Consider the following 13,368-nt stretch of genomic DNA (forward strand, 5'->3'; position numbering starts at 1 on the left):
CATGCCCACATCCCTCCACTGGGCTCAGTTGCAGTCTGAGCTGCATATGGGGCTAACCATGACCCCAGAAGAAAGCCTGTAGTCTGTGGTGGTTCCACACACAGTGATTCCTCTGCTCATAGAGGGTGTCAGCAGGAGGAGCAGCCCTCAGAGCAGGATGGCAGTGGTGGCAGTGGGACAGAGCCCTGGGACTGCAAAGTCACGCTTCCAGCATTGCCAGGTGGGCACAGAGACACACTAGGACACCAGGAAGGGTCTCACATTCCTTCAGCTCCCTGCAGAAGGGGCTGGGGGAAAAGCCAGCCCCAGCCATGCAGCACCTCCCAGTCACCTTGGCACCAGTGTGAGCAGCAGCATTACAGCTTTCCCTTGCTGCCAGGGGAGGACCTGCACCGCTGCCTCTTCTCACCCGAGGTGAACTCCTCCACATGCTGTGTGCCAGCACTGGCGGGGTGGGTTCCCATTCCTTCCTTTCAGCATTCTTCCCTTCCACATCAGTGCACACAGCTCTGAGAGCTCTTCTTCTTTTCTTAAATGCTCGAGGGTCCCAGCAGCCCATGCACATGCCATCAGAGAGCATCCCCACCTGTGGCTCCCCAGGCTGCCCCACAGGGCTGCAACAGGGCTGGGGGCTGACAGTGAGAGGGTTCTGTTCACCCCACTCAGGGTACCTCCACCACCACTCTGCAGACCCCGTGCATGTTGGCACTGCCCCATAGGCAAAGCAGTAGCCCCACGCCCAGGCTGGCTTGGGGCGGGTTAAATTTTTCCCTGTTACCTCACACTGGCCTCTGGTCCTATGGAAAAACAAACCATCTGGTAATCATATTTCTCTCCTAGCTGTCTGAGCCTGCGGGAATGCTTGGCTGGCTTTCTTCAGAGAGAAGAGCAAAAGGGAAGGCTTTGGATGCAGCGTGGGAGCTGCAATAGAAGGCATGGCACCAGGCACAGCCACATGCTGTCACCACTGTGGTGCTACCCTACGGGGCAACTTCTGGTCCGTTGTCAGGCTGTGTTCTCATTCCCAGGCCTGGTCCCTTCACCCACCAAGGCACAGACCCCACAGCCACAGGGGTGGGATGGATGTGGGCCCACACTCGCCGAGCAGGCTCACTGTCCCGGGGAGGGGATGTGAAGCTCTTGGGCTGCTGCAGCACCATTGTGTCTCAGCGCATCCTCTGACCTCCTCAACGTGCAAGCCTTTGCTTTGCTGTGTCACAGCTTAGTTCTGACCTCTCTCTGGGAGTCAAGAGCCCATCCCTGCTTTTCTTGCTGCCTGATCTCTGAAGTACAGTTTCGTTTTCCTTCTTCACCACCAGCAAGTTCCAGGATGCTCTTGTTTGCTCACACACTCTCCAGTCAATCCCCCTGGGCTGGTGTCATGATACAGTGCTGCACAAAGCCAGCCTGACCCATGCCACACTGCTGCAAGGATGCTGTGTCCCAGCCAGGAGCTGTTCCTGTCCGTGTCCCCAAATTCCCTGCATGTCCGTTCCTGAGTGTTCCTGCTCCCACTTCTTCAGCACGTACGCCTTAATCTCGCTATTTGCAATCACTACAGTGGCCATCCCAGCTGACTGGGTGCAATCCTTCCAGCAGAGCCAACTCCAGCCTGCAGTCTTTTCCTAGAAGCACAAAACAAGGCAGCTACCCTTCCTGGCACGAACAGATTCCCAGCACAGTGCCAAGCGTTGTCTTCAGCTCTTCTGAGGACAATGAAGAGCAGATGTACAACACTCAGCCATCTTGCTGTCCCCCACATCTGCTTCCCCAGCTCCACAGTGCTGAACAGAAGTGGCTGTCCCCTAAAGGAGCCCAGGAGGGGAGGGTGAGTGGCTTCCCAGAGCAGAGCAAGTTACACAGGAGGCAGTGCAGGGGCCACGTTTCAAATCCCCAGACACTCCCAAACATGGAGGCATGGAGCTGCTCCTGACACAGCATCACCACTCCTGGTGGCAAACTCCAAATCACTTGTTTTGAGTTAGGGCTGGTGGTGGGCAGCCAGAGCATGGGGATGCTGTTGAGTTTGGATGCCGGGAGGGATGGGAATGGACGCCCTGTGATGCTGGTGGAGTGTCTGAGCAGTCCAGATTGTTCTGTGGGCTGGCAGTTCCATATGGGGCAGGCACTGTGTGCCATGGGGCTGGCCCATGGAAAATGAATGCAGCAGTCTGGGGTGGCAGGTATGAAGGGAGAATGCTTCCGATCACCCAGAGGCACAAGAAAACGTGTCCTTCACTTTCCAATCAGGTCAAGATCTAGACGAGCTCTCCTGGATCTCCTGCCTGTGTGTCAGGGACCGTTTGGGCACAGAGCCCCACTTCTGCTCCCCGTAGGGTAATATTCCCCTCTCCAAGGGGCACAGGGCCGGCAGCGAGCGCAGCAGGGAGCGGCAGCTCTCCGGCACTGCTTCTCCAATGAGAAACGAAACGGGCAAAAGGCATGCCCCGAAATAACACTGGGGCTGCTCCCAGCACCGTGGCTGGCTCGTGGCGTGGGGCAGCCGATCTGAGAGCTGCCATTGTGCGGGGCCGGATGGGCAGCACGCACCCATCCCAACCGCCCATCCCCGGCGGTGACTCACATTTGCTATAAACACGTCTCCCGGCGGGTAATGAATCCCGGCCTTTGCTGCCTTTTGGGAGGGCTCTGGCTTTGCCTCAGGGTACCCCCCCCACCCCCCGCCCCACTCCCCTTCCCCTCCTGGAAGCCCGGCTGCTGCGCGTGATTGTTTCCTGATGCTGAGTGCAGCCAGCGCACTGAGCCACTTTTTCCAGCTGATGCGTGGGGCTGCGTGGGATGAGCTTCACCTTAACCCTTCCAGGGGCTGCGGGGAACGGCGTTCCTGTTCTGAAGCAAACACCAGGGACCACAATCAGCGAGAGCTTTATTGCATTTGCACAGAAAAGCCACAAAATACATTATAAAGCAGCAGGAGGCCAAAGGGTGGAGATGTGAGGCTGATGGCAGAAGCAGGTAGCGCTGGGGCACCGTGAGCACCGTGGGTGCGAGCCGCTGCAGTTGGTCACGCAGGGAAGGTCCTCCCGTGGGGCTCTGGATCTGGAAAGCTGGAGGCCAACCAAAGGAGATGGTCAGGCCCCAGGCTGACATCTCCTCCTCCCAGAGACACCCCAGCAGTGCTGCACAGTCACAGGGCCCCGCAGGGTGCCCCAACATCCCCAGCACTGTGCTGACATCACCCACGTGTGCTCAGCACCAAGGAGTGTGGGACCAGCACGCACTTCTCTGCACTGCCATGTCCACTGGGGCTGCTCTCCCCTGGATACTGTCCAGAAACCATGCCCACCCCTACCAATGGACTACATCCCCATGCAGAGCACCTCCCTGCTCTCCACAGCCCAACTGCATCCGTGTGTAACTGGAAACTGGTTTTAAGCAGAGCTTTCAGTTTCTCAGGGCTGCAAGTGTTGCCTTTTTGCAGCACGGCACTCCCATGTGGGAGGCAGGAGCAGGGCTGGACACAGCACTGTCTAGAGCAGGAACCAGCATGTGGCTGGTTGCTCCTTCTACCCCCAGAGCAACCTTTCCCAGAAGAACCCCTCCAAACAACCCACAGAAAGAAAACTTTGGGGCTACCCTACTTCCCTTTGCCTGTTGCTCTGTCATCCTGGATTGACTCCAGCAGCGGGTGCAACCCCAGATTCAGGGTGATGCTGCTCCACTCTCCCAGCCCAGCACTCTGTGCTGTGGCTGTTGCACTGCCCCAAGGAACCCTAGGGATCACGAAGAGGGGCAGAATGCAACCAGGCTCCGGAGCCAAGCAGCATAAATCCCCTCTCCTGGTGCTTCCTTGCTCTCTGTTGCAGACACAAATGCATTCAGACAAAGGATCTCTTCCAGGGGCAAACACTGCTGCTGAGACGCTGCCTGCAGGGAGGCAGAATGCAGTGCTTGGAGAGCGTTTCAAGCACGCACAGCCCAGCATTCCCTTTCAGAATCAAAGCAGCTTCTTATGGAAGCAGCATGTCCATCAGTAGCAGGCTGAGGCTGGGCACGGGGCACGCCTCACCCCACGTCGCCAAGCTGTGTCTGCTCCCTGCGTGCGGAGCAGGCGCCAGTGCGTGTTCTGGGAAGGGACGTCCCTGTGCTGAGCCACATGAACATGGCTGTGGGAATCCAGAGCCACTCAGGCTTCAAGCTTGGCGAGGTTTAGTCTGCGGGATGCTTTCAGGGTGATTCGGCATCGCTCGTTCCTCTGCACAGGGCTGGGGCGGGGGAAGGCGCACATCTGGCGCTCAAGGAGCTGCACATCTGGTACATTCAGTACTTCCTCAAAGTCACTGCCACGTTACCCTTTGGATGGAGGCCTCGGGCTCCATGCATAGCACAGTGGATTAAGATCCACAGCTGCATTTCTTTTTTTGTTGTTGTTGGGGTTTTTTTTTATTATTATTTATTTATTGAAGCAAAAATATCCCTCTCAGCAAATCTCTGCAGCTGAACATGGGAGCAGGGAAACTGGACTCAGACCCTGACCTTCCTGCATGTCCTTCCATTTGAGCTCTGTGCTGGCGCCAGCTGCCACTTGGAGGGGTCTGGGGCCTCTGGGGACCTTCCCTGGAAAATCTCCTTCTGTTGCGAAACACCAGGCCAGCAAGATCAAATCTGCTTTGTCAGGCCAGCTGCAGCCTGGGGCTGCGTGCTAGGAGCCTCCTCCCTTGGTGCAAGTGGTGTAAGAAGAGCATGTGGTGGGACCTGAGGCTAGCAGACACAGAGATGGTGCCGGTATGGCCACATGGGTGCCCCAACAGGCCAGGGGGTCTTCATCAAGGACCTAGAGTTGGTGGGACCAATCCTGCACTGGGACATGGCAGTGGTCTCCAGCTGGGCAGCTGCACTGATCCACTGCAGGAAATACTGCTGGCCACCAACGCCCACCTCTCTCATGTCCATCCACACAGCATGGTACAAGGAGCCAACATGCCCAGGTAGGAAGAGGAAGGGGCTGGGAGCATGCACACAGAGCCACAGAACCACAGAAGCACAGAATCACAGAGTGAGTTGAGTTGGAAAAGACACTGAAACCCACCCAGCCCCAACCTCTGCCATGGGCAGGGACACCCCCCAGACCTGGCTGCCCAAAGCCTGTCCTCGAGCACCGTGAAGGATGGGCCAACTGCAGCTTCTCTGGGCAGCCAGGGCCTCACTGGCATTTTCTCATACCTAATATAATCCTATCCTTTTTAAGTTTGACATCATAACCCTTTGAAACATCCAAATATTGCCCCTATCTTGGGTTTTTCCAAATTTTATGCTTTTCCATTAGGGTACAAAAAACTTCCAGATCACAGTCCATGGAATGGATGGATGGATGGAAGGATGGATGGATGGATGGATGGATGGATGGATGGATGGATGGATGGATGGATGGATGGATGGATGGATGGATGGACTGAGAGATGGGTGGGTGGGTGGGTGGATGGATAGTCGGGTGCTTGGATGTACGGATGTGAGCTTGGGGGCAGGGAGGATCGGACGATGCGGAGCGGGGTGCGCGGAGCAAGGGGGACATCTAGTGACTGCGCTGGGAGTAAAGCGAGAGCAAGGGCTCGTCCTTTCCACTGAAAACGCTGCCTGTGCGGGGAAAATTACCCTTTCTAATGGACCATAAGCTTTAAATTAGCATAATTAAAAGTGACTAGCATTAATGCATGAAAAAAAAAAAAAAGAAAAGAAAAAAACCCCGCAACATCTGAATTATAACTAAATGAGAATAATTTCAATTTAAAGAGCCTCTCTAGTGAAAGTCACTTTCCCTTAGGGGAAGCACTCTTTTTTTCAACTCTGTCGATGTACTATTTCTGCTGAAAAACCTTTTGCAAATAAAATCTAGAAAAACGTGCACAGCAACACTCCCTGCACTCAATTCTGGGAGCATGACTTGGGTCGGATATGAGCCACACAATGGGCTCGGTCTCGTCTGCAGCCCCACCACACTCTGGGGTCTGGAGCAGGATGAGTTATTGCACCAATTCTTTCCTGCCAAAATCCCAGTTTCTCACAAAATAACACATTCCCAAAGAGTTTTGCTGAGCCAGTTACTTCCAAAAATGTTGAATCACTCTGGATAAAATGCATTGCTTTGAGAGAGACAAGCAATGCATTAAAGCTCTTCCGTTAATCAATTGTGACATCCGCATTGTCCTGAATATTCACTTCAGTATTAAAGATGTGCATATATTTCTCCCACTGACACGGCTGTGGACGCAACACTGCAGCACTCTGAGTTCCTATTGGATGTAAAACTAGGACATCTCACAAGTGAAAGAGAAACACTGTGACTTCTTCCAAATGAAACAGGCAATCTTCATGCCATCTTCTTCTGAGTTGTACCAAGGAAGCGTTTAATGCATTCCTTATGAGTTTGTTGCTGTCATCAGCATGTCCCCAGCAGATACGGCAACTGTTGTTTAATCAGCTTTTTCTCCAGGCTTTGCTCAAGTCCAGATAACAATGGACAAGCAGCTAGATTCCTGCATAAAACTAGGTTTTTTTGATTTTGTTGTTGTTTCTCTTTGCAAAATAACCTACGGAGGGCTCAGCTCTGTAGGCATGCTTGCTGAAGCCTGAACGTGTAGGAGAAAAGGCCGTGCCCCTCTCCCTCGAGGATGGGTCCCTTAGCAGTGGGACAAGCTGTGAAGGACTCCAGCCTGGATTTGTTATTTTCTGTACTCCCAGTTTGAGAAATGCCCAGCTTCATTAGCAGCGCAGCATTTCCCAGCCAGAGCTGCTCAGATATCTTTCTCCGTTGTAGGTCGCCTCTGGATAGCTAAAACAAAACAGCAGCCTGTATGAAAACCAAAAGCAGAATTTGATGGAACGGGCGGACTGGGACTCCTGGTGAGGATGGTCCAGGCAGAGGATGTCACCCATGGGTTCACGTGAGGTTGAGTGCAGATCCAGAACAGCCTCGATCTGCAGGAACCACTGGTCCCTGGGCAAAGCATCCGTCCTCAAGGACACCACCTCAGTGCAGCCCACCAGTGCAGTGGGGGCAGCCTCACAGCCAGGAAAAAGCAAGGGCAATGGAGACCACTCTGCTAGGCCCTTAGGCACTCAGCCTCACTCGCTCTGCACACAGCTCACTGACCGAAGCTTTGGCATCTGCACAGACACAGAGGCTCCATCTGACCCATTGAGCTGTGCCCAAATCACCTGTGTCCTCCTGACAATTCGCCGTGCTGCTGCCTGTGCCCCACCACCCTGCCCAGGGGAGGCTCTGCAGGATGGGGAGAGGGAAGAGGCATCCAGCCCCAGGGCTTGCCGGGAGAAGCAATATATTTCCCATGTGTCACAGTGCAGACATGTATTGCAATGGTTGCAATATGGGGAAAATGGGTGCCGCACATTTTGTTTGGGAGCAGATGGACTGATGGAAAATATATTTGTTCCCACTTCTGAGTGGCAATAGAGAGATGTAAAGCTTGGAAGCAGAAAGCAGGGGAAGGGCTTGGGGCACAGACACAGTGGATCTGTCCAGACAAGAGGGTGGGGAGATGCATGTTGTCCTACCATTACCACAACCGTAATCATAACCATGAGTGTAACCATGAAGACAAGCATAACTTGGTTTGGAAAACCAAATGCTGTGCAGGCCAAGTACCCTCCCTGGTGAAAAAGATAGCCTAGAATCACTCAGGAAGTGCATCACCCACTGGGACTTTTCATAAACAAAATAATCATAACGGAAAGGTTCTGTACACACCCCCCACCTTCCCTCCAAGCTGCTGGATGGAGAGGGGTGCAAAGGGAAGGATGGTACTGGGGATGGTGGGGTGGCCCAGGAGAAGAACAGTCAAAGCCCGTTGGTAGCAGAGCTGCACAGACATTTATTGAACACAAACACTGACAAACACAGCTGGCTCACAGATCTTCCTGAGCTATTGTCCAAAGATTGCTTGTGGGGATTGTCAAAGAGTGCTTTCATGGGCCCCTGGGGGTGTGAATCCTGTACAGCTGAATTCTTCCTGCATCCAGTTGCTTGTTAGTTATAAAAATGGAATTTTGTGTCTGCGTGTGTGTGTGTGAGAGAGTGAGATTCCCTTCCTTGAGTATTAAAAATGACTTGTCTGGACCCTGCCATGTCGCAAAGAGAGACATCTGTGCGTGAACCCATGCATGCACGTAGGCTTGGCTCCCACACATTCTGCTTCCAAAACAACACAGGGGTGAAAAACTACACCTTATCCTTGGGGTAGGGGCATGAGGTGGCAAGGGAAGGCCAGGGGTGAAGCAAATGCAGGGGGAGCACTGGGGAGACCACAAGGAGGGCAGCGAGCACAGCTCTGGGTGGTGTCACGGGGCCATAGGCTATGGCAATGAACAGCCAATGTCAGTGCAAATGTTTAAGTGGCTACACTAGACTGACACTGGAGACACTGGCGTCTTCTCGAGTCGCACCAGTGAAACCCCCTCTCCCTGGCCCCTCCTGGAAAGAAGATGAAGTAATTACACCATACGCTGAAAACAAGGACCATAACCAAAGAATTCAGGAGCGATCTCAGGAGCACAGTAAGGAGGTCATAAAGAAACGTTCCAGTGGGTGCATATGCATGTGTATTTATATATATATATATATCTGTTAGTAAAGAAAAGAGTATCTGTGGAGGTAAGGGGAAGACAGTAAATGTATAGGTTGTACAGGCTGGGTGGAGTGCCCTTGGCTGGAGAGGGTCGGGTGGTGCGGAGTGGAGGATGGTGGGTGGAAATTAGAGTGCGCCCATTCCAGTGACCTCAGACGTCAGCCTAGAATAGACAGGGGCAGAGAGAGGGACGGGGGAGACAAAAACAAGCGCTTAATCAACGGAGTAGAAAAGAAAACACAGATCCTGTGGGGCAGCACTGTCTCTCCTGCTTATGGCCCACAGGGTGCCTGGTGAGGCGCCCACAGGCTCAGCGTTGTGCAGACAGATCCACTCTCTCCAATCACCCTGTCCCTATCCTGAACTGGGGGCTAAGTGTTAATTCTTTCCCAGTGCTTGGTGTCTCAGTGGGCTCCTCCTGTGGTTCTCAGGAGGTTCATAGGTGGTGGCGACAGCGCAGCTTATGGCAGAAAGCCACCAGCCAGACGTCTGGTGTCTCGAGCACATGGAGCACCATGGACAGTTCAGGATGCTCAAGCGCGGATGCTGAAGACTCTCACTGAATGCCCCTAGCGGAGGTGCCATGCAAAAAGGGTGCTGGCAGGACATGTCCCAGCACATGGCCTCTACCAAAATCCTTCCTAGCAGGTGCAAGCATCGGCCTCAGAGTCCTCGTCCCATTGGCCTGTTACCTACAACTCCCCCAGTTCCTTCATTTGCTCTGCCTTCACAAACTGAGGGAGAGGCCAAGCTGTGTGCCATCCTTCCCCTCAACCAGGTCACCCTCCATCTCTGCCTTTGCCATGGCATAACCCCTTCCCTTGGACAACCCTTTCCACTGACAGAGCCGCTTGGTTTTCTTTTCTCTCCTTCTTCAGGAGGCGGTGGGGAGGTGCCATGGGGCTGGACAGCAGGGAGGAGGGGGTGACGGAGTCTGCTGAAGGTCAGGGTAGAGGTGGGGTGGGTGCAAGGAGAGGGACAGCCTGCGCACACCTTGCCAGCGCTCCCCTGCCTTCACCCCGTCTTCTTGCCAGCAGCAGCGTGGACAGATGGACAAACGGACGGATGGCCTTGAGAGACAGCACGAAGCCAGCCAGATGCCCCCTGCTCATGGGCCACCTGCCCACTTGGCCCACCCAGGTGCCCCGATGGCTCCGTGGCAGGTGGCCCCGCGCGCAGCCCAGCTTGCAGCATCCCCGGCCCTGCCATGCTGCCGGGAGGTGGAAAGGAAGCGATCAGGCCATTCCCATGTCTGCTGTTTATTGGACTGCTTGGTTGACTTCATTCGATGGAGGAAAGCATTGGTGGAGGCCTGGAAGCACGTGGGAGAGGCTCCGAGGAGGTAGCGAGAGAGGGCTGGTTTCACAGCAAGGTCCCAAATAACGCCTTCCCGCCACCAGACCAGATCCGTCTCCGTGCCCTTCCCCAGCGCTACCTCCTCGGCGGGGAAAGGCGGCGATTTTGCCCCGCTATGAGCAAAACCCTCCTGGAGTGAGGGTGGCAGCCGTCCCGCCACCGGGTCTCACCTGGCGTTGATGAGGTACTGAGCGAGGCTGATGTTGGCGGGGGTTCCTGTGATGGTGATTTGGCGCTCCGATGACCCTTCCGTAGCATTGGCGATTTTGATCTGTGCTCCAGACATCTGCCGAATTTCATTGATTTTGGTCCCTTGGCGTCCGATTATGCAGCCTATTAGCTAGAAAGAAAGCGCGGGGGGGGGGGACGGCGTGAAGCAGCACGGCTTGAGGACATGAGCACGACCGCGCAGCCGGAGCCTTCCTTGCCCTGCCCTGGAGACACCGTGACCTCAGTGCTCACGAAACTAGGAGACCCAACCTGAACATGGGTGCAGGGCCCCTGGGATCAGCCCGGACCCAGGTGTCCCCCAGCCACTCGCTGCTAGCATCATTCACTCATTCTGACCTCTGCACTCTTGGCATCTCCCTCACTGCCCTGCGAGGAGGTTCCATGGTGCTGCAGGACAGAAGAATTCCACTGGAAAAGGTACAGGCTCTTTCAAAAAAACAAAATAAAAATGTTTTCCTTAGGGAAAGTGTGCATTTTCTCAGTGGTTCCTGAGGGTGTCTTCATCCTTGCTCTCAAGTGTTTGTGCACCGACCTACAGGCGCACCACCATAGCTGGGTAAGGCATGCAGCTGTTCCAACACAGAGATGAGGTGTTCCTGAGTGTCACAGAATCACAGAGCATCCTGAGTTGAAAGGGACTTACAAAGATCATTGAGTCCAACTCCTGGCTCCACACAGCACCACTCAAAAATCGGACCGTACGTCTGAGAGCATTCTCCAGATGCTTCTTGAACTCCAGCAAGTTCGGTACCATGACCACTTCCATGGGGAGCCTGTTCCAGTGCCTGATCTCCCTCTGGTGAAGAAACTTTTCCTGATATCCAACCTGTCCTGTCTGGCCATCAGCATTTGAACGCCCTTCCACCATGACACCTAGGAATTCTGTATGTGGGACATTCACTCATCTCAACAGCTGCTGGACCTCTGTTGCTGGCTGTACAAAGAGAGACAATGCTTGCTGGTTCTGCTGTCCTGTCCCTTGTAGTGCTTGGATTTCAACAGATGTCCGTGTGTTTCTGGGCGGACTCTTTCCTTGCAGCTCTCTCAGGACACCAGAGCTCCCACAAAGAAGAGTAAGAGCAGAGAAAGGACCTGCAGTTTTCCTGACTAATGATGCTGCCGTGCACCGTGCTGTTCCAAAAGTTTTCTTTCTGTAAGTCCTAAAGAAAGCTTCACTGTCAGCCCATGGTGATGGGTTTTTAGCTCCACAAAGCGAGAGCTATCCCCAGCCATGCCCATCTCATCACTGCCTGGAGCGAAGGCTAAGGAATCTGAACATACACCCATCACAGAAGTGGAAAGATCTGCTGTCTCCGGGGCTGCTGTGTGATACTCAGCCCAACAGCCGCCCATCCATGTCTTCAGAAATAGCTCAGAGAGCCTGGAGGTGCTTCAGCTAACAAAGACGTACTGCAGGGAACCTGCTGGGGGGCCACGAAGAACCAGACCTATTCAGAGAGACTTCCAGAAGAATTTAAGCTTCTCTGGCACAGCGTTCAAGTTTCTGACAGTCATAGGAGTGACAAGCTGGATTTCATCCCAAGACTCCCTCAGACTCTCCTTTCTCTTCAGTGCAACTTCAGCCTGCTCTGCACTGCCCAAACCTGCCAGTGGGCGCTTCACTCTGAGACAGCCAAGACTGTCCTCTGTTTTCAGGAAAAGTAGCAGGAATTTCAGAGCCATCAAAGCAACACGGGGCATTTCCAGTAGATGGGAAGAAGATGCAGCCAACACCACGCAGCTCTGATGTTAGCCAGGCTTTTAGCAAGTGCTCCCAGTGGTCCTGTGTCCCATGGCAGGTTGCTCCACATGCTAAAAGGGAGGAAAGGCTCCTTTTCGAGAGTCACCCAACGCTACCAAAGTTGCCCTTGTTGCTGCCAGTGCTGTAGTTTTCAGGGCTTCCTCACTGGGATAATAAAAGCCTGTTAAACAGGAAGAAGGAAAGCAAACAGCCTTCCAGACTCCATCCAGAAATGGTGGTCTGGTAGGTGACGACGGCGGGGACCAAGTCATGACATCGTTTCTCCACTTTCCACTGTGCACAAGTTGTTTTCATCCCATGGCAACCAGTCCAGAAGCAAGCAAGACCTTGGGTCCAGGTGCTGTCTGCCTGGGCTCTCCATCTCACCTCCTCCCATCTGAGCATCCCGAGCAGCCTCTTTGCATCTCTCTGGGACCACCACAACTCCGGCCTCCTTCTGACCAACATCTGAGTACAATATCCACTTCACCACAGTGCCTCCACCTGTAAGACCCGTACATTGACTGCTGCCAGTACCCAAACACAATGCACTGTCCTTCAGAAAGACAGGTCCAAAACTTCCCAGATCTGCCAGTGGTATACTAGGAATTACACTGGGGCTTGAGAGCTCCCTGCCCTTCCCTATGCTGTCAGCTGGGCTTTTTTCGTGAGCACTAAGTTCACTTAGGAAAGAAAAACGGAGCACAGAGGAGGATTCTCCCTAGGAAAGCTACCAACGGAGGAGAGCCCAGGAGGTGCTCCATGACCCCAGACAACCAGATTGTGGAGCTGTGCACAAGGTATGGGTGAAGACAGTGAAGGGGCATCTCTAAACACACGTAACAAGGCTGTACATCTTTACATATATATGTGTGTATATATATATGTATATATGTGGACATACACACACACACAGGTGGAGGAAGCGCCACGGTACTTACATCATTGGGAATGGTGAGTTCATGAGTACTGGCCGGGGGACTGGCATCCAAACCTGGGCATATGCAAGGGAAAATGGTTACAGCTCGCAGCAGCAGCGCAGCAGGTCGCCAGTACTTCCCTGCTGCAGTCGACATTGCAAAGGCTGCGTCCTGCTTGGGGGCTGGGAGAGGAAGGGGATCACACACTCCGGTACAAGGAGGAGGAAGACGGTTCTACCTGCCTCATCTGAGCGGGGTGCCACCTTCTCCTGTGCCACTCGACCCTCTGTCCCCCAATAGGGCTGACTCCAAGAAGGTGTGCGTAGCACAGGGCTGCAGTATCATTGCAGAGGAGCCCTCGGAGATGGGATAAGCCCCTTCCCATGAAGTCCTCTTCTGCACAGCAGCAGGAAAACACAACCCTGGAGGAGGGCTGTTTGTGTGCTCTCTAGCCCTCCCTGCGCACAGCTCTCCTAGGAAAGCAGCTCAGCAGACAAAGTGCTGAACTGAAGATGTA

The 13,368-nt window shown here is 54.0% G+C and overlaps 1 protein-coding gene across 8 annotated transcripts in view; it reads right to left on the bottom strand.

Moving 5' to 3' along the window:
- Window positions 1-2,943: 2,943 nt before the first annotated feature.
- Window positions 2,944-13,368, bottom strand: part of PCBP3 (poly(rC) binding protein 3) — a 38,600-nt gene continuing 28,175 nt past the window's right edge. For 7 of the 8 annotated variants that reach the window (XM_065750785.1, XM_065750783.1, XM_065750784.1 and 4 more), the window contains 3 exons: window positions 12,873-12,925; window positions 10,130-10,299; window positions 7,831-8,766 (listed from right to left, as the gene is read on the bottom strand). In XM_065750785.1, coding sequence (XP_065606857.1) covers window positions 8,730-8,766; window positions 10,130-10,299; window positions 12,873-12,925 — 260 coding nt within the window. In that variant the 3' untranslated portion in view covers window positions 7,831-8,729. Of the gene's footprint in view, window positions 3,069-7,830; window positions 8,767-10,129; window positions 10,300-12,872; window positions 12,926-13,368 lie in introns of those variants that run through there. The other variant, XM_065750778.1, reaches the window with a different exon arrangement.

The sequence above is a fragment of the Cyrtonyx montezumae genome, unplaced genomic scaffold, assembly GCF_038088225.1.
Source record: "Cyrtonyx montezumae isolate F1298 unplaced genomic scaffold, pur_monq_1.0 scaffold_7, whole genome shotgun sequence".
Classification (NCBI taxonomy): Eukaryota; Metazoa; Chordata; class Aves; order Galliformes; family Odontophoridae; genus Cyrtonyx; species Cyrtonyx montezumae.